This window comes from Brachyhypopomus gauderio, chromosome 15 (assembly GCF_052324685.1).
Source record: "Brachyhypopomus gauderio isolate BG-103 chromosome 15, BGAUD_0.2, whole genome shotgun sequence".
Classification (NCBI taxonomy): domain Eukaryota; kingdom Metazoa; phylum Chordata; class Actinopteri; order Gymnotiformes; family Hypopomidae; genus Brachyhypopomus; species Brachyhypopomus gauderio.
The window spans coordinates 22,424,829-22,443,689 of record NC_135225.1 but is presented as its reverse complement, the minus strand read 5'-3'; the positions used below and the strand labels follow the sequence as shown (position 1 = coordinate 22,443,689).

Here is an 18,861-nt window from a genome sequence, read left to right as displayed (position 1 = left end):
ATGTATTTTCTATTATCTAATGTATCTCCATCATAGGACCACAATTATTTACATTATATATGATACCACTGAGCATAGTTAGAAGCAAACATAATAATAATAATAATAATAATACATTTTTATTTATAAGCTCCTTTCAGGATACTCAAGGACACTTTACAATAAGACAAGAAACCATATAAAAACATAAAACATTCAAGTAAAATAGATATAAAATTAAGTAACAAATTATAATTACAAATTCATAAAAGCAATCTCAAAAAGATATGTTTTTAAGTGCCTCTTAAAAACATCCATTGATGTACATGGGCTAAGGGGTTTATGGTAGACTGGAGTAGGGGTGTATTCAACTAAGGATTTTCATAGTCGAAACTGATTCGTCAGCTTTTCCCTTTAGTCGACTAATAGTCGAATCGGGTTTATTTTTATTTTTTTAATTTAGAGCACCTTAAACGGGATCCCGTTCTCATTCAGGACTTTTTTCCTCTTCAAAGTAAAAACCTAAAACACTCAGATAAATGAATAAACACGCTAGGTTGGCTTTATTCAGCTTTTATTTATTTACTTGTTTATTTTTTTATGAAACGTTAGAGGACATTAACCGTCAGTGCGCATTGCGCATATCGAGCTGTCAGACAGGCACTGTGCAAAATGTCAAAAAATATTTTAAATAAAATATGCATGCCTGAAAATATTTTAAAAATTGCTACACAACAGCAAAAAAGTATAAGGAAAGGTTCAAGTAACGGGGTTTAAAAGCAAACAGCATCAAAAAATGTTTATAGGCCTACTTGCCGAGACGCACCGCGACGAGACGACACGACCGAAACAACAAAACGTTTTTTTTTTTTCGCCTTACGCATTTTAAATGGTATGCCATGTTGGTTGTTGTCGTGCGAAATGAAAGACGTTGATGACATAACTTGCACTTTACTTTGTTTGATTCATCTTTATCTTTTTCAAAATACTTCTGAAGTTTTTTAGTAGCCGTTATAATCTCGGCAGATGCTGCGCGTATTCTGTAGCGTGTTCAGCTCCACTCGTTTGGATTGTGCAACTGCAGGGTGTGATTTATTAATGTGTAGTAAGGAAGCTCCCTATTGTTAATGCGCAAACATCATTTTTTAATATTTATTAACAGAAATATGGATGGTTTTATTTCACAAAAAGCTATATATAACGAAAACAAGACATTTCATGTAACAACTAATGCTTAGCAGCATCCTTGGGCACCCCCATGCAGTTAGAATGGTACATTCGACTATGACGTTCATAGTCGACTAGGGGGTATAGTCGACTATAGTCAAATCAGCGACTATTGCAGGTCACCCCTAGACTGGAGCACTGGTGCTGTCATACTGTCACTGCATGTGGTCACTCAAGTTGGTTGACAGTGTAGTGGATGGATGTCAATGTCTCAGGATGCTCCCAAGTCTATGTTACCTTCTGGTTCTGCACTTTTAGCTGGGCTGTAATAATTTATTGCCAGAGTTGCTGCCACACTCCAGAAATGTTTAAATTTCATGTGTCCCACATATAGTCCCATACAGATCTAATTGTCCCTCCTTCTTTTCCAAATGGCTGTATCTCCATGGCCTTGGACTACTATTACCAACCATCAAGAAGTTTAGGACTGAATAAGAATTACATAGAGAACCACATAAAGCACACAAAGATGAGAATTATTTATCATTCCCATCTTTTCTTTGTTTATGTATCCGGTGTCAGCAAGAGGAGAATGGGCCGAGTCTTGGTTCCTCTAAAGGTTTCTTCCTCATGTTCTTAGGGAGTTTTTCCTGAGAGAGAGAGATTGAGAGAGAGAGAGAGAGAGAGAGAGAGAGAGAGAGAGATGCTCCCTCACCCTGTTCCTTGCTGTAGATCATCATAAGGCAGAACTTGCGGGATAGGCCACAGATGGCCCGTGTGGGCAGAGCCAACAGTGAGCCGAAGCACTCCCCGTGGGGCTGGCTGAAACACACCACTGGGTCGGGAGCGCTGGGTGAGCCCACATATTCACCCCATTTCAGCCCTTTGATCCATGGCAGAGGACTCTGAAAAAAGGTAGAGTTTTTAAAACCCTTAAAACCCTGTGCGAACAACAGACAGAAAATGAAATACTACAGAAATTAATAGAGGTGTGCCAAAAAAATCTATTCACATATCGAAAATGGATTTTCATTTACTACGATTCAGAATCTATTTTAAATGTCCCAAAATCGATACTAAGTTGTGGTGAAGTCTCGCGTTACGTACTTACAAAATTACACGAGACTTTGCGCAGCAGGTTCTGGGACACACGCATGCGCAGAAAAGAGATATTCAACCTGTCCCATCTTCGTTTAAGGCAAAAATATCGGTTCATTTAGGTTTTTACCGAATGCCGGGGAAGACCGAACTTGACACAATGTAGCTCGTGTGCAAGGCTTGCAAAATGAAGCTCAAGAATTTTGGTAACAACAAAAAGCATTTTACCAAAGCACTTTATTTTTGTTAATTAAATGTGAAAGACATTTTATTTTCTGTATTTGTCATTCTGTCTTGCAAAGCAGACTGTAGTAGATCATGCAGATTTTATAGACTGAAGCAGAAATTTTTATAAATCAAATAGTTTTTGAATCAAAAATCGATTTTGAATTGTATCTTGGCCCCAAAATCGGAATCGAATCGTGAGATAGTAAACGATTCCCACCCCTAGAAATTAAGCATTTTAAACATGCTATAACAAACACATTATATTAATAATACATTAGTTTGATCCTGTAGGCTTCATTTGAATGTTTGCGCAAAACAGCTTTCTTTTACATTCTTGCAAGGGCAGTCACATAATTACACCACAGACTAAAAGGGAAACTGGGAGGGGGGGGATCCTTCAATCATGCCACTTTCAAATCAAATAAAAAAATATTTGTATATAAAATCCACTTTGATTGGTTATTGGCAAAGTTTCAAAGTTACAAGGCCCAACAAGGCAACACTCAATTACAGAAGGAAAAAAGGTTGTAATAATATTTGCTGGTACTTTACTGCCTGAAAAGCTAAATACACTACCGTTCAAAAGTTTGGGGTCACCTAGACAATTTTGTGTTTTCCCTGAAATCTCATACTTTTGTTTATCAAATGAGTTGCAAAATGAATAGAAGTCCAGACACTGACAAGGTTGAAATAATGTTTTTTTTTTTAAATAATTTTCTACTTTAAACTTTGCTTTCATCAAAGAATGCTCCCTTAGCAGCAATTACAGCGTTGCAGACCTTTGGCATTCTAGCTGTTAATTTGCTGAGGTAATCTGGAGAAATTTCACCCCATGCTTCCAGAAGCCGCTCCCACAAGTTTGATTGGGTTAATGGGCACTTTTTTCGTACCATACGGTCAAGCTGCTCCCACAACAGCTCAATGGGGTTGAGATCTGGTGACTGCGCTGGCCACTCCATTACCGATAAAACACCAGCTGCCTGCTTCTTCTCTAAATAGTTTGTGCATAATTTGGAGATGTGCTTTGGGTCATTGTCCTGTTGCAGGATGAAATTGGCTCCAATCAAGCACTGCCCACAGGGTATGGTGTTGCAAAATGGACTGATAGCCTTACTTATTCAAAATCCCTTTTACCTTGTTCAAATCTCCCACTTTACCAGCACCATTACCTCCACCATGTTTGACAGATGGTGTCAGGCACTCTTCCAGCATCTTTTCAGTTGTTCTGCGTCTCACAAATGTTCGTCTGTGTGATCCAAACACCTCAAACTTTGATTCATCTGTCCATAACACTTTTTTCCAATCTTCCTCTGTCCAATGTCTTAATCTTTTTCTTTTATTAGCCAGATATGGTTTTTTCTTTGCCACTCTGCCCTGAAGGCCAGCATCCTGGAGTCGCCTCTTCACTGTAGACCAGGGGTACTCAACTAAATTTGTCCGCGGTCCAATTTTGGCAGATAGCTGTGACCTGAGGTCCGGGGCGGCGGGGTTGGCGAACGTAAGTTGTTGAGCGGGGGGGGGGGGGGCACGTAAGTTGTTGAGCGGGGGTGGCAAACGTAACACTCATGACGGAGTGTTTTTCAATAGCACTGAAGTAAATGCTCCGGTTTAAAATGAATTCTCCCGTCATAAATTATAAATATGGTTTTTTTTTGGTCCGTATCCAGTTAATCAGGAGGAATGAGATTGGGTCCGGACAGGACTGCGTTCGGGTTGAGTTGAGTACGTTGAGCCAGTTGAGTACGTCTGCTGTAGACGTTGACACTGGCGTTTTGCGGGTACTATTTAATGAAGCTGCCAGTTGTGGACCTGTGAGGCGTTGATTTCTCAAACTGGAGACTCTAATGTACTTGTCTTCTTGCTCAGTTGTGCAGCAGGGCCTTCCACTTCTCCTTCTACTCTGGTTAGAGCCTGTCTGTGCTCTCCTCTGAAGGGAGTAGTACACACCATTGTAAGAAATCTTCAGTTTCTTGGCAATGTCTCACATGGAATAGACTTCATTTCTCAGAACAAGAATAGACTGTCAAGTTTCAATTGAAAGTTGTTTTTTTCTGGCCATTTTGTGAGTTTAATCGAACCAACAATTGTAATGCTCCAGATTCTCAACTAGCTCAAAGGAAGGTCAGTTTTATAGCTTCTCTAATCAGCAAAACTGTTTTCAGCTGTGCTAACCTACTTGTACAAGGGTTTTCAAGGGTTTTCTAAATATCCAATAGCCTCCTTACACAGTTAGCAAACACAATGTACCATTAGAACACTAGAGTGATGGTTGTTGGAAATGGGTCTCCATACATCTATGTAGATATTGCATTAAAAACCAGATGTTTACAGCTAGAAGTCATTTACCACATTAATAATGTATAGAGTGTATTTTTGATGCATTTAATGTTAGCTAAATTGAAAAAAAAAACTGCTTTTCTTTCAAAAAATAAGAACATTTCTAAGTGACCTCAAACTTTTAAACGGTAGTGTATATCAGTCATAACGCAAACCATTCACATTAAACACTAAGGAGGTGAGTATTTCCAAAAGCTGGAGATACAAAAGGCCTTGATCGCATCCACATTTGGGTTTTAAAGACATGCAGAGCACAGCTGGCCCAAGCATTACAGAAATAAACACGACATCATTGTCCCTCCTCATTATCCCACAGGGCTTAAAGAGGTCCACTGTTGTGCCTAAAATATCAAGTATTTCACATCTGAATGCCTACTGCTCATGAAATACATATAATGATGATTGGACCAATCTGCATATCTCCCTGAACCACTACTTGTAGGTTGAACGGATTAGTAGGTCAGTGAATAATGGGAATTCTCTTGCCATTTACTTTTGAAAACAGATAAGAGGTACACCTCTGCCAGGATATCATTGACTTCAACCTATTCTACAACCAGTGTTGGGAACGTTACTATAAAAAAAGTAATTAGTTATAGTTACTCACTTCTTGTTCAAAAAAATAACTGAGTTAGTAACTGAATTACTCTATAATAAAAGTAACTTGTTACCAGGGAAAGTAACTATTTGCATTACAGTAAAAAAAAGTTATATGTCAATGAATAAGGATTTTTTTCGAAAAGCAGTTTTCAGTCAGTTGAAATGAGTAGATCAGAAAGGTGTTTAACTTTTGATATTTATTGCACATCAACAGACCAGTGCAGGATAAAATCCTTTAAAATCCCAAATCTTTGTAAAAAAAAAAAAAAAAAAAAAAGCAAAAGTAAACAGTTACTACATTATATAAAGTGCATTTACATCTATCAAATTAAATTTAATTCTCTCAACCTGAGACAACTGGTTTGTTCACAACAGAAGTAAACTTAACAATAAAACCTTTATTCTTAAATAAATAAACCAAATTCCCAGTCTGGTAGACATTCAGGAACTTCAAGTATTTTCTTAAATAATGTTTATATCGCCACCTTGAAAATGCTAATTTTTCTTCGGCTTGCTCCTGACTCGCCATTTCTGCCTCTTCTCCGTTTGTGTCGTGTGTGACTGGGTGTGCTTCGGCGCGCATGTAAAAACACTGGCTCTGATTGGCTACCATACGCTGCCTTAGCCAATCGCTTACTGACTTGTTAAGTTAAACAGGTGTTATACCGAGAACTATGACCTATCGAGATCTGTTATATATCAATATATAGTATATCAATATATAGTAATGCACCGCTTTTAATGACCAGTAACGTCAACGGCGTTGTAACGACAGGAAAAGTAATTAATTATATTATCCCGTTACTGACAAAATGACGCTGTTATTCGCAACACTGTCTACAACACAGTCAATTTGTCAGTAAAAACTGTTGGTAACCAAACACACAGACTAGACCAGTGGTTCCCAAACTTTCTGCCGTGCCCCCCTTTAGTAGATAAGAATATTTTTGCGCCGCCCCCCCCCCCCCTACACACACACCCCCATATTGACACATGTGCACATGTTTTAAGCCTGGTTTATACTTGACGCGTCGCGAGGGTCCGCGCGGCGAAAATGACGTAATCGCGGTGGCTCCGCACGTGCGCAAGGCCTCGCGCGCTGTCGATTCGCGAGGTCGTGCACCTCTCGATTTTTGTAACTTCGTGCGCGCCGCGCCTCAGCGCAACGAACAAAGTCACGTTTGCAGGGTTTATACACCTAAACAAGGTGGAATTCAAGCACTTGTACGTCACTTTCATAGTCCATTTCAATATTTCCCAGCACGTTAAACTTAATTAAGTTAAATATTTATACATATACTTGAAATTATTCGAAATAATTCGCTTTTTAATCACATTATTTAATGGTTATTTATTTTCAAAATGCCCAATGTTAATGTCTTCACGTTCTCTCATGTTTCATCCTGGAATTTCAAGAGGCTCGTATTTATTAACGTAATACAAGAGAACTGTTCAGTCAGACAGATATTTATTGTGAAACGTAGTAGTTACAATTTCAAGCCTTTTCAAGTACTTTAGCCTAAATTCCAGCACTTTTCAAACCTGAAACACAAAGCAACATTGAAATTCTTCAGGTAAATGTTTCTTCCCCTGTTTTTGAGGGGTGTTTCTTTATACTACCACATATCGTTTCGGACAAAACTACAAAGAATGTGACGCGGCTAGTATAAATGTCTCCACCATTCGCGCAGATTCATAGATGTATATTTCTATCTATATAGATCTATGTATATATATAGTGTGTGTGTATTTATTTATTTTGATGCCTGGTGTAGCGTCAGGTAAAAATGTTCTTTCACCGGTTTTGCAGGGGTTTTTTATTCTCCACTGCCACCTATCGTTTCGGAGAACACTGCAGTGAAGCTCGCGCAAGTATAAACGCCTCCACCGTTCGTGCAGGGTCGCGTGAGGTGGGCGGAGTCACGCGCTACGGTCACTCGCGAAAGTATAAACCAGGCTTTACTTCCAAGCTCCGCGCCCCCCACTTTGGGAACCACTGGACTAGACCATAGCAACTCCATCCAAGTCTTGTACTTCCTCACAGGCAGACACCAGGTTATACTGGAAACAAAACATAATTCCCTCTCTCCCACTCCAGCTCACATATTCTCCACTGACACACAACTGTGCAGCTAGATTCAACAAGCACAGGTTCTACTGATGGTATCAAAGTATTTGGTTTTCATGAAACACATGAAACAATGAAACCATGTATAGGAGCATGGCAACAGATTTGGAGAAATAACTCCACAGTGACAACATTACAGAGTCACACATCACCATTCATGGGGCTTCAATCAAATCTGTCCAGATAACCGGGAAATGAACTGTGTCAGAGATGTCTTCTGCCATTTTCACTTAAGCCCAACAGTGCAAACACTTTTGGACATGGGTTACAAATTCTACTGTGACAGCATACACTGCATCGTGCCATAAGCCCTGACATTACACTGTGTTCTGTTGCAGTGCAGGAAGACCATGTGGAGGTTTGTGAGGCCTACTTAGAAAATCACTGGGAGCGAGCTGCCTTCTATCGACTGGAGGGGACTAGACCATGTAAAGGCACTTCAATTTGGCACACAAACCACCTGACCACTCTCTGGCCACAAACAGAAATCTTAAATTATTTATTTATTCACAGCATCAGACTGATCCTGTTTCTAGCGTATAGATACACTCCTGGGGCCTCATGTACAAAGACTTGCATAGATTTCTTACTAAAAAGTGGCGTACGTTCAAATCCAGGAAATGGCGCATAAAAAATCCGGTTGTATCAAACTATGCGTACGCCGAAATCCACGCACATTTCTTTTGTACATCCCAATCAACGTGGAATTGAGCGCACACGGTGACACGCCCCCTTATAAATATGCAAATTCATTTAAATTTGCCCTGCACCGGAGAAGTTTGCTCTCTGATCTATCACAAACCATGTCTAAACGGGGAAAAAAGAGGAATTTCACCGAATGTGAAAGTAGAGACGCTCCTGAATGAGGTAGAGGTGCGGAAAAAATGTTTGTTTGGCACGTTGTGGCATTACGGCAAAGCGCAAAAGGTCTGAGTGGGATAGCGTGTGTGAAGCTTTAAATGTTGTGGGGTCAGAATAATGCACACTGGCAGAATAATATAATGCACCTAAAAATATCAGTGATGTGCTCACTAGCATCAGCGACTCAATAAAAGAGTTGGTTAAAATTTGCGCTGCGCATTAATTTGTCCTGACTCTGGGTCCACTGGTTGCTCCACCACCTCTAACAATGGCACGGCATACCTGTGCGCAACATTGTGCAGGACCCCACATGCCAGCGCCACCGGCTTTTCAGCTGCCCAATCGCCCTCTCCACGACTGACCGGGTGTGAGAATGGAGAGAATTGTATCTCCGCCCCCGGTCAGTCTGTGGATTACAAAGGGTCATCAGCCACGTCTTGAGCACGTAGCTGCTGTTTCCTAAGTAATTTAACAATTACCAATGTTTAAAATGAATTATTCTAAGCTGGAAATGTCAAATGCTTTTATTTAAATGCTTACATTTTGTTGCTTACCAAGTAGCCACCCGTCACACACTCTGCTAGCTTGTAATCTTATCCCAACCATGCAGTTTGTAAGGACGTACTAATCATTGGCTTGATCCAGGCCAATGTGCCACTACATTAGTAAGTTTTTACATCACAGATTATTTGCACGTTTATGGAATTAAAGTGCTTTTTATTCACATAAGCAAATTCCTCCTCAAATGGTGCTTTCATAGAAATGTGTGTGCAGTCGATCGCTCCGATTATATTAGGGTTGCATTATCGCTGCAAATTGCGCTTTAATGTCTGCCTGGTCAACCGCTTCTTAATGGGAACTTTATATAACTAGCTGACATGCAGATGATCCCATCCAAAACAGCTGGCATGGCCCGGCTCAAAGATGACTGGGACATCCCTGACCGGTCTGTCACCAGGAAGCCGAGCGTTGTCGCTGGCAATGCGCAACTCCTCACGTTTCTCTCTCCAAAACTGGACCCAACTCAACACAAGAGGACAGTTCTTGGAAATCTGAAACGGCTTATAAGCCAGTCATCATCATGGGCTAAAGAATCATAATGGTTACGGAAAACGCGCTCTCGGCGAATTCGGCCATTAGCGATATCTTCCAGTAATGCCAACGCTGCCATACCCAAGAACTCCAGCGCAACATTTAATGCATGTTTATATAATCTAGGCCAGGGGTCGGCAACTGGCGGACCGCGGTCCGTATCCGGACCCGAACGCAGTCCTGTCCGGACCCAATCTCATTCCTGATTAACTGGATACGGACCCAAAAAAACCATGTTTATTCATTTTGACGGGAGAATTAATTTTTAACCGGAGTATTTATTTCAGGGCTATTGAAAAAAACACTCCGTCACGAGTGTTACGTTCGCCACCCCAGCTCAACAACTTGTTCGCCACCCCCCGGACCTCAGGTGACAGCTATCTGCCAAAATTGGACCGCGGACAAATTTAGTTGAGTACCCCTGATCTAGGCTAAGTGGAAACACGTTGAATGATTATTTCAGTAAGGCAGTGAAATTGTCTGATTAATTTACTGTTTAATTTTCTGATTAATTTACTTTATTTTACCCAGTAAGTGCTTACTACAATGTGTGCGTGAAGGATATCTTAATAGTTGTAATTTCAATGCATCACCTCTAAGTATCGCTAATTGACGAAAACACATTAGAAACATGCGTACGCCAGAGGTGAAGGTGTCGTAGGTTTACGCACTTTCTCACGTTCAAATCACTTTTCGTACATCTGACCGTTTGCGTGAAACATAGCGTACGCAATGTTTTTGTGCGTATGCACCGTTCGTACACGAGGCCCCTGTTCTTCTGTTCTTGGCAGAAGTGCACCAAAACAAAATTTATTTATGTGCCTTCTAGACAAAAATGTTCAGCTGAAAGCAGCATTGAACTGAACCCATCTTAATTTTCTTTTTATTCCTTAGAATTTGTTTGTTTGGATTTGTCACTTATCATATGGCAGCAGAGGGAGCATTATCTTACCGGGTAGGTGGTCTCTTTGGCCTGTTCGCGGTTTTCCCTAAAAGCAAACTGCACCAGAAGGCCCATGGCTGCAGGTAACTCTCCCTCAATCACAAATCTGGGACCAGCCCGGTTGATGTGGGTGGTGCTGAAGAGCTGCCTTGGTGTCTGGCCATACGTCTTGATCATGGTCTCTAGGGCGCGCCGCTGTACAGGGTCTTCCACTGCAGACACATCCATGCCAAAATATGTCTACAGGGATGAAGCAGAGTGGAAAACATGCTACGTTAGTTTAGAAGCGTTTTCTTCCACATATACTGGGGAATTGTAAAAACAGACAATATAGCTTTTATCTCCATCTCCAGCAAAAGTAGATAACTGCAAAGGTTTGGGTGTAATTATCTCCATAGCAAAACGGGTCTTGCATAAGCATTTTGAGGGGATGTTCTGCTCCTTCATGAGATAAAACAGTATGACCTCACATTGTATTTGGTATGCTGCCATACTGTTGTTAGCAAGCCTAGCTTTTAGAGAATCAGTTTACACTTAGCCAGAAGTTGTGTGTGTATTTGTTCAAGGCATAATGGGACATCAGAATGCATATGAAGGCCAGCTAGCTATGATTGGTTTAAGTGATGGTATAAAATGAAGCAATAGGGTCATTCCATGTCAAATCAACCAAAATTTAATTGACCATCTCGAAATCACTTCAAACTTTCCCCATTTGTAGGCAGATATGTTTCATGGAAAAATCCAAAATATTTCTGTTCCATGTTCAATATTTTAAGAGTTACAGCCGTTTTTGTAACCCCCCCTCAGACGCATATTTTGCAAAAGTGGCTAAATAGCAATATTTGAATGTGAATATCTCTAAAACTATTACAGCTAGAAGGCTGATTTTTTTTTGTATGTTTAGAAACTTGTATACTTGTAATTTATGTACTTTCTGGTGCTGTAAGTTGTGTTGTGTCAATAGAAAAAATTCCCAAAGTTGGAAAAAAAATCAACTAAGAGTCATTTTCACCTGTCTTTATCTCATGGATGGAGTAGAAGAAGGCTGATCTATGTTTTATGTTTCAAAGTACTTCCAGTGGCAATGTTGAAGTAATAATTAAGTTGCCTGTATGTGGTCCAGTTTTTGCACAATTTGCTGTCAAATATCCGATTTCACACGTACGGTACCCTTGTTTGGACACTGATTCCCAAAATACCTATACTTATTTTTTCTTTATTTTTGTTCTGTTATATACTTTGATATGTGCTGATTATATGGTAGAAAAATTGGAATGGCCTTTTTTGATATAGTGGTTTTATTCACCACTGAAATCACCAATATCATGGAAAAATAAAATTCAAAAAAGAAGCAAAACAAAATTTATGTATAAATTACAAAAATACAAGTTTCTAAACAGAAAAAAATCAGCCTTCTAGCTGTAATAGTTTGAGATATTCACATTCAAATATTGCTATTTAGCCACTTTCGCAAAAGATGCGTATGGGGGGGGGGGGGGGTTACAAAAACGGCTGTAACTCTTGAAATATTGAACATGGAACAGAAATACTTTGGATTTTTCCATGAAACATATCTGCCTACAAATGGGGAAAGTTTGAAGGGATTCTGAGATGGTCAATCTAAATTTTGGTTGATTTTACATGGAATGACCCAATATTGCGTGACATGAGGCAGACATAACAAGCTATGCATTGTTCGAAAGTTTATGTGGGGGTTTTTATACAAGGGGAATCCCATCAGTTGAACCATTCTTTGTTAAATATTTTCCACAATTTCAAAATACTCACTTGGAGTCATAACAAGAACAATGTCAAATTTGGATCACTTATGTCTAAGTAAATAAACACTACAGTATCACATGACGGGCAGCAGCGGATGTCACTGATGTCACTTTAAAATGTTTTGTTTTTTAGGGCTCTGGCTGCCCCATATCTGTGCTCGACTAAAAAGTAGTTAAGGTTTGAACAATATGGTGCTTTAATTTTGCATAACTCCAGCAATTACAGGTGATTTATGCAGCCACAGCAAAAATAAAAAATAATTCATTCTTTTTCTCCTCCAGAAAAAAAAATAACCAAAGAGGGCAATTGGGATTACGGGCAACTTCAGCAAATGTAAAAATGGGATTATGGGCATGTCCTTGTTCCAAAAGCACTGTAGATTTCAAACAAACTGAATATATTTAAGAATATAAAGATGACTTCACAACATTCTATGAATGGGATACAGTTGCGGGGTGTGTAAAATCCTACCGCTGGATGAAAGACATTAATAGCCTGGATGGCAGCCCTGCCCTTCTGTTTGAGGCCAAACACCAGGTCTATCCAGTGGCAGAGTGTCTGTGACACTTGATCAGACTCCAAAGCCTGTCTGTGGATCAGAATGAAGAGGCGGGGGTCGTTCCTGGCCCAGGGAGGCAGATTTACATGGTTCACCCTCTCACTGTTTTGTCGAATGCCAAAGTCAAAACCTGGTGGGGGGAAAAATAGGAATAGTGGCTTTTTTTATTCACAAGTCACAGGTAAGATTTGTTTTCTATACAACAAAGACATAATAAAAATTATATTCAAATGGTAAATTAGGGTGTCCACAGGTTTGACCAAGTGAAAATTAAGACATTTTAATACCGTTTTCCAAATAAAATTAAGACCAACTCGCAAGATAATACACATTAAAATAAAGCACAAAAACTAACTGATTATTTACATTATTTAATCTAGCTGCTTGAAAACTTCAAATGTGAATGCACAAGACAGACAATACGAGACACAAACATTACAATTTTTTCACTGTACAGTATACACAATGAAACTTTATACAAAACAAAATTCAAACACTGACAACAGCATCATACCATACACGCTCACACATCACACACACACACACACACACACACACACACACACACACACACACACACACACACACACACACACACACACACACACACACACACACACACACAGCCATTTTCCTGTTTTTCTGATTCATACTCCAGCTCAAGCTCAACCCCTTTCAGTTCTGCTACTTTTTCTCTGAAACGCTTTCTAAGGATGTTTGATTTTGTGATCACTTGGGCCATCAGGGTTCCTGCTTTTACTTTGGCTTGTTCAGCAAGTAAATGATTATTATAACTGGTTTATACTTGACGCGTCGCGAGTGGCGTTTAATACCATTTAAGACTTTTTAAGGACCCGCGGCCACCCTGGGTAAGTGGACTGAAAGTATGACTTATGTAGAACACTTAGAATAAAAAAATAGTAAATGAGCATAAAAGACAGAAGGATCGTAAAAGACAGAAGGAGCACCTTCTCTGTTGACCAAGAACTCCGGCAAGTAGAAAAACTCTGGGATGAGCTCTTTAACATCAGTCATGGACTCATAGGAGGATAGTCTCCACGTTGTGTTCATGGAGTGGAACGTCCGGTCGGGAATATCAAAGCTCTGGTCTATGTGGATCAGAGAAAACTGGCATTTTTCATCATTCCTTGTAATTGTTAACATAAATAAACATCACGGAGGGGCATTAATGTCTAGAGAGAGGAGTTGGGAATAATAAGGCACAAAAGCTTGAAGCCGTTTTTTAAGCCTAATGCATGCTGCTCAAGACTTCACAACACCCCTTTCAGTTCAGAGTGGCCTTTTAAAGCACCACAGGCAGCCTGTTTGAAGACCTGTCTGTTCAGGAAATGCAGATGCTACTCAACCTGCAGGACAGGGCAATATTGGATGCTAATTGCATGCTGTGTGAGAATGGGTTTTCATTTCACCAAACATGCACGTTCTCTTGTTAAAGAAGGAAGTATACATTCGAGCCTGAGATCACCTTGGTAGGCAAGGAACATTTTGGTGAAGGGAGGCATCCTGACCAGGAAGTGAAGGACTGTACCACTGTTGGAGTAGTGGGAACCATAGTGGTAAGGCTGTACAGGTGGCATGGGGTCATCTTCACGGACACCCTTCCTATACTCCTCTTCCAAATACTAAAAAAAAAAAACCTAGATTAATAGGACAGATACTCACATGCATGGCTGAAATCAGTAACAAACACTTTTCTAAGCATTTTAAAGAGCTAATGACCAATTCACAAGAAATGTAACTAGCTGATAGTGTAAGTCTACAAAGGACTAAAGAAGCACCTTGTAGTTGTCCACATATCGCTCCTCCTTCTCTTTTGATTGTACTGCAATGGGTTTGCTCAGGTTTCTGCAACAATAAAAATACAAGTAGGTATTAGAGCTAGAGCAAAATGTTACTTTCATTAAACAAAGTGGAACTTCCAGACATCTCAGTATGAGTGTAAAGTGCACCCACAATACAACCCATCGGAAAAAAGTACTTAAGGTTATAGGGGCTAAAAGTGGTTGAAGGATTCAAAATGTAAAGAGCTGACTTTTATAATCCCATAAGATCTTTATGATTATATGGTTTTTAACATCTTTAGGAATTTTAAAAATTGTTTGTTAGCCTCTAACATTTCATATACTAATCAACAAGCCTCTTTGGAACATACTAAACAATTAACCTTGTAGGAATTGTGACATATTGGTAAGTAACAGTGAAGTGTAGGCTACAATAAACTCAGGTGGTCATGCAGTCAAGCATGAATGCAGATGTCTACAGAGCAGACACATGGCCTAATTTAGCCTAAATATACTTAATGCTTCATGGAATTAAATGCAAATTGAATGTGGTTCTGTTAAAAGGCTTACAGGTTAAAAAGATGCTAGACCAACATTGTTGTTTTCTTCCAAAAAAATCTAATTAGATTTTATTTGATTGTTCAGCTGTGCAGGATGTCTAATCAAAACTGCATTGGGCCGAGCTCAGTCGAGGCTACTGCAAATGAAATTGAATCTGAGAACCAGAATTCAGATGATCATGCAAACACAGTTTACTACAGACTAGAAAACAATACAACAAAATGGAAAAAATACAGCATGATAGTTGCAAAAAGATTAAAATTAAATTAAAATTATAGAATTATATATAAAATACCTACAATTTGTAATTACATTTTATTATTAATTTGTAATTAAATTTAATTATTCAACCTATAACAAATAAATACCTTGAGATTTGCTTTAACCAGTTTTTAAAAAATCATTCATGATTTTATATTTATTTAGTAAATTTACTGGTGAAAAATAAAAAGCATTAATGGTTTACTCAAAACTCACATTTCAAAGTTTTAAAGAAAAAATTAGAAAACAAAATTAGAAAGTATTTGTAAGCCTTACATTTTAGGTTAGTAAGAGGATCCTGCTCATTTACCTGTAGACATTGGGGTCCTGCAGGTCCAAGCTCTCACTGACATAGTCCCTCAGAATGAAGGGGAAGACCGGGTACTGCATCAAGTCGTTGAAAGAGCGTCCTGCATGTTTGTTGAGATGGGTGAGATACTCAAAGTTGGTGATCTGGCAGGAGCCCCATAAGTGCGTGAGGGCACTTATGTTGTCATACTCCAGTAGGTTGGGCAGCTCAGACGTAAGAATGTTGTGATACACGTCATCACGGAACTAAGGAGAAGACCAGAACAAAATATTAGTGGAACATGAAAAAAAGCCACATTTAACCAAAACCCTCCCAATAACTTTTATGCTCCTTGAGATTTTTGTGGTGTATGATGGTTTACTAATATTAGTAAAATAATTACTGATTATTTTTTATATATATTTCAAAGGGAAACAACCACTTGCACACAAAACACAAGACCCCAAACCAGCACCTTGCACACTAGTTGGTAACGATTTAGTTAAAATAGCTGGTCACCTTGGAGGTATCAAAAGCCAGAAGCAGAGTTCGGCCGTTGGTGAGAAAGATCTCCACAGCATTGTCTCGGAGCTGCCACCAGCGTTTGTGCACCTCCTTTATCTCCTCATAGGTCCAGCAGAAGGAGGCAGGCTCCGTCTCCCCATGAGGACTCTGCTGGAGGAAACAGCAAACAAAAAGTTTCTAGCACGTGCAGGCACACAAATATTTTCTGAGTTTACAGCTGAGCTAACCTGGTTATCGCTGGCCTCAGCTGCATTGTCCTCCACAAAGTACATCCCTGACTTCCCTGAAGGCAAAGAGCAGAGCTTCTGACGTCACCACAGATCGTGTAATTCACGTAACATAAGAACATTGTCTTAGAAACTTTTTTAAATGAAAAATTTCAATGTTTTGAATTACCCAGAAGCAATTCTCCTATGGTTTCTCTAGAGGGCGCTACACTTATACACTTGCGTGTAAACCTACAGAAAAAGAAAGAAAACGAGGTCAGAAAGCCAAAGTCACGAATACTTTAGAAGATGCACTTGAAGGTTTACGTACCTGATGGGCTCACTAGTGGCTTTATCCTTTACAGTTGAGGAAAATGATGAGTGGGTCTTGTCTTCAAACAGAAAGGCTAGTGGGTCCTTGACAGTGTCTATTCAGGGAGCAAAGAGCACTTAGAAAATCCAAGCAGTTTTGTAAAGGCAGAATCAAAATTTGCTTTACTGGCCAGGTAAAATATCACTTTGAAAGAATCTGATTTGGCAGTAGCTCTTAGTATACCATAACTTAGTATAACTGGTTATGGGCAGTTTGAGCGGTGATATAACTGGTTATGGGCAGTTTGAATTGTGAGAGTAGCGAGTGGGGAGCAGCGCACCCTCTGGTTTGCGGCGGTCCTTGAGCAGGTACTTATTGGGTATGGTGAGGTAACAGCGCTGTAGGCGCCGGCGTTCTCGGTTCGGCCCCTCTGTGGGGTCCAGCTGCCATGAAGTGGGATAAGATAGCTGGTCGTACCACACCGCACTGAACACACACACACACACACACACACACACACACACACACACACACACACACACACACACACACACACACACACACACACACACACTATTATTAATCATTTTAATACATTAAGAAAACCCCATGAACCTACTGGGCATGAGGCTCAAATGTAAACCACATGGACAAATACACAAACACAGCAAGTGTCTACCGGGGACATGACTGATGAGAAGATGGGGCTGATTTAAATCAGGACAAATGCAGAGCAAGAAAAGGACCAAGTAGCACAGACATTTCTGTTAGAGACAACTGACGTAATTCAGTGACAATGACAACAAATAGTTTTTAACATAATTATAGGGAAAGCCCTATATTTTTATTCCTCATACTTCTAATAATATTGTTCTTCTCCAAATTTCTGCGATTAATGCGGCCCGAACCGCTTAACGTACAGACTCCGTTCGAACTGCGTTTCGAAGGTCTCGGCTCTGTGTGGTGTGCTATCCGTTTTTGGAGTCGATTAGAGTTATAGATTTGAATAGAATTGAGATTAAAAATGAAAAAGCCCTATTAAAATGAATGGTGGAATGTTCAGAAATTCAAATCACAACTGCCAGTTAGAGTGTGTGCTGGCAAGAAAAATGATCAAAACTCTCATGGCTAAACTGCTGTAAAATCCTTACACCTTGACCTAGAAGCTCCATTTAAATTTTAAATGGGAGAGAAACTTGTCCTTTCTGGCACAAAGCGATATCTAATCATTTGATCAATTCGTTTTAGAGTTATGAGCATTTGTTTGGCACTAGACACAGAAAACTGCCCCATTGGCCCCCATATAAATGTATGAGAATCAGAATCAGCTTTGTTGAGATTTTTGTGTGTTTTTAACTTGTCATAAATCAGTCATTTTTGGGTCAAACCACACAAAAATATATCAAAATCATCATCAAGGGGTTCTCTCTCACACAATCTCTTCGGTGAAGCGATAAGTTAAATGGGTCCCGACCTACGACCATTTGTTCGGAGGGTGTAAATCACTAAAACAAGGCTTTTCCACTCAGAGTGGTAGAGACAGAGTGTCAGTTATTTTTGAATGTCTCTCCCCCTCCCCCACACACGCACGCGCACACACCTGCATCTCTCTCATACCCACTACACACAGACACACACATATACACCACACACACAAACACATACATACATGCAGATGGGGTAGATGGAGCAGAGGGGCAGATGGAGCAGAGGGTCAGCTAGAGCAGAGGGGCAGATGAGGGAGATGGGCAAATGGGGCAGATAGAGCAGAGGGGCAGATGGAGCATCGGGGCAGATGGGGCAGATAGAGCAGAGGGGCAGATGGAGCATCGGGGCAGATGGAGCAGCGGGGCAGATGGAGCAGATGGGGCAGATAGAGCAGAGGGGCAGATGAGGGAGATGGGCAAATGGGGCAGATAGAGCAGAGGGGCAAATGGGGCAGATGGAGCAGAGGGGCTGATGGGGCAGATGGAGTAGAGGGGGCAGATGGAGCAGAGGGTCAAATGGGGCAGATGGAGCAGAGGGGCAGATGAGGGAGAGGGGCAAATGGGGCAGATAGAGCAGAGGGGGTGATGGAGCAAATGGAGCAGAGGGGCAGATGGAGCAGAGGGGGCACACCTTTTCAAGCCC

General features: G+C 40.3%; 1 protein-coding gene across 13 annotated transcripts in view; it reads right to left on the bottom strand.

The window, feature by feature from the left end:
* Positions 1-18,861, bottom strand: part of lyst (lysosomal trafficking regulator) — a 123,240-nt gene that overhangs the window by 10,916 nt on the left and 93,463 nt on the right. For 9 of the 13 annotated variants that reach the window (XM_076975166.1, XM_076975172.1, XM_076975173.1 and 6 more), the window contains 12 exons: positions 17,072-17,217; positions 16,750-16,846; positions 16,609-16,670; positions 16,440-16,495; positions 16,207-16,362; positions 15,709-15,953; positions 14,574-14,640; positions 14,261-14,417; positions 13,743-13,883; positions 12,687-12,904; positions 10,443-10,673; positions 1,862-2,051 (listed from right to left, as the gene is read on the bottom strand). In XM_076975166.1, the coding sequence (XP_076831281.1) occupies positions 1,862-2,051; positions 10,443-10,673; positions 12,687-12,904; positions 13,743-13,883; positions 14,261-14,417; positions 14,574-14,640; positions 15,709-15,953; positions 16,207-16,362; positions 16,440-16,495; positions 16,609-16,670; positions 16,750-16,846; positions 17,072-17,217 (1,766 nt within the window). The remainder of the gene's footprint in view (positions 1-1,861; positions 2,052-10,442; positions 10,674-12,686; positions 12,905-13,742; positions 13,884-14,260; positions 14,418-14,573; positions 14,641-15,708; positions 15,954-16,206; positions 16,363-16,439; positions 16,496-16,608; positions 16,671-16,749; positions 16,847-17,071; positions 17,218-18,861) is intronic. The other 4 variants (XM_076975171.1, XM_076975174.1, XM_076975177.1 and 1 more) reach the window with 2 other exon arrangements.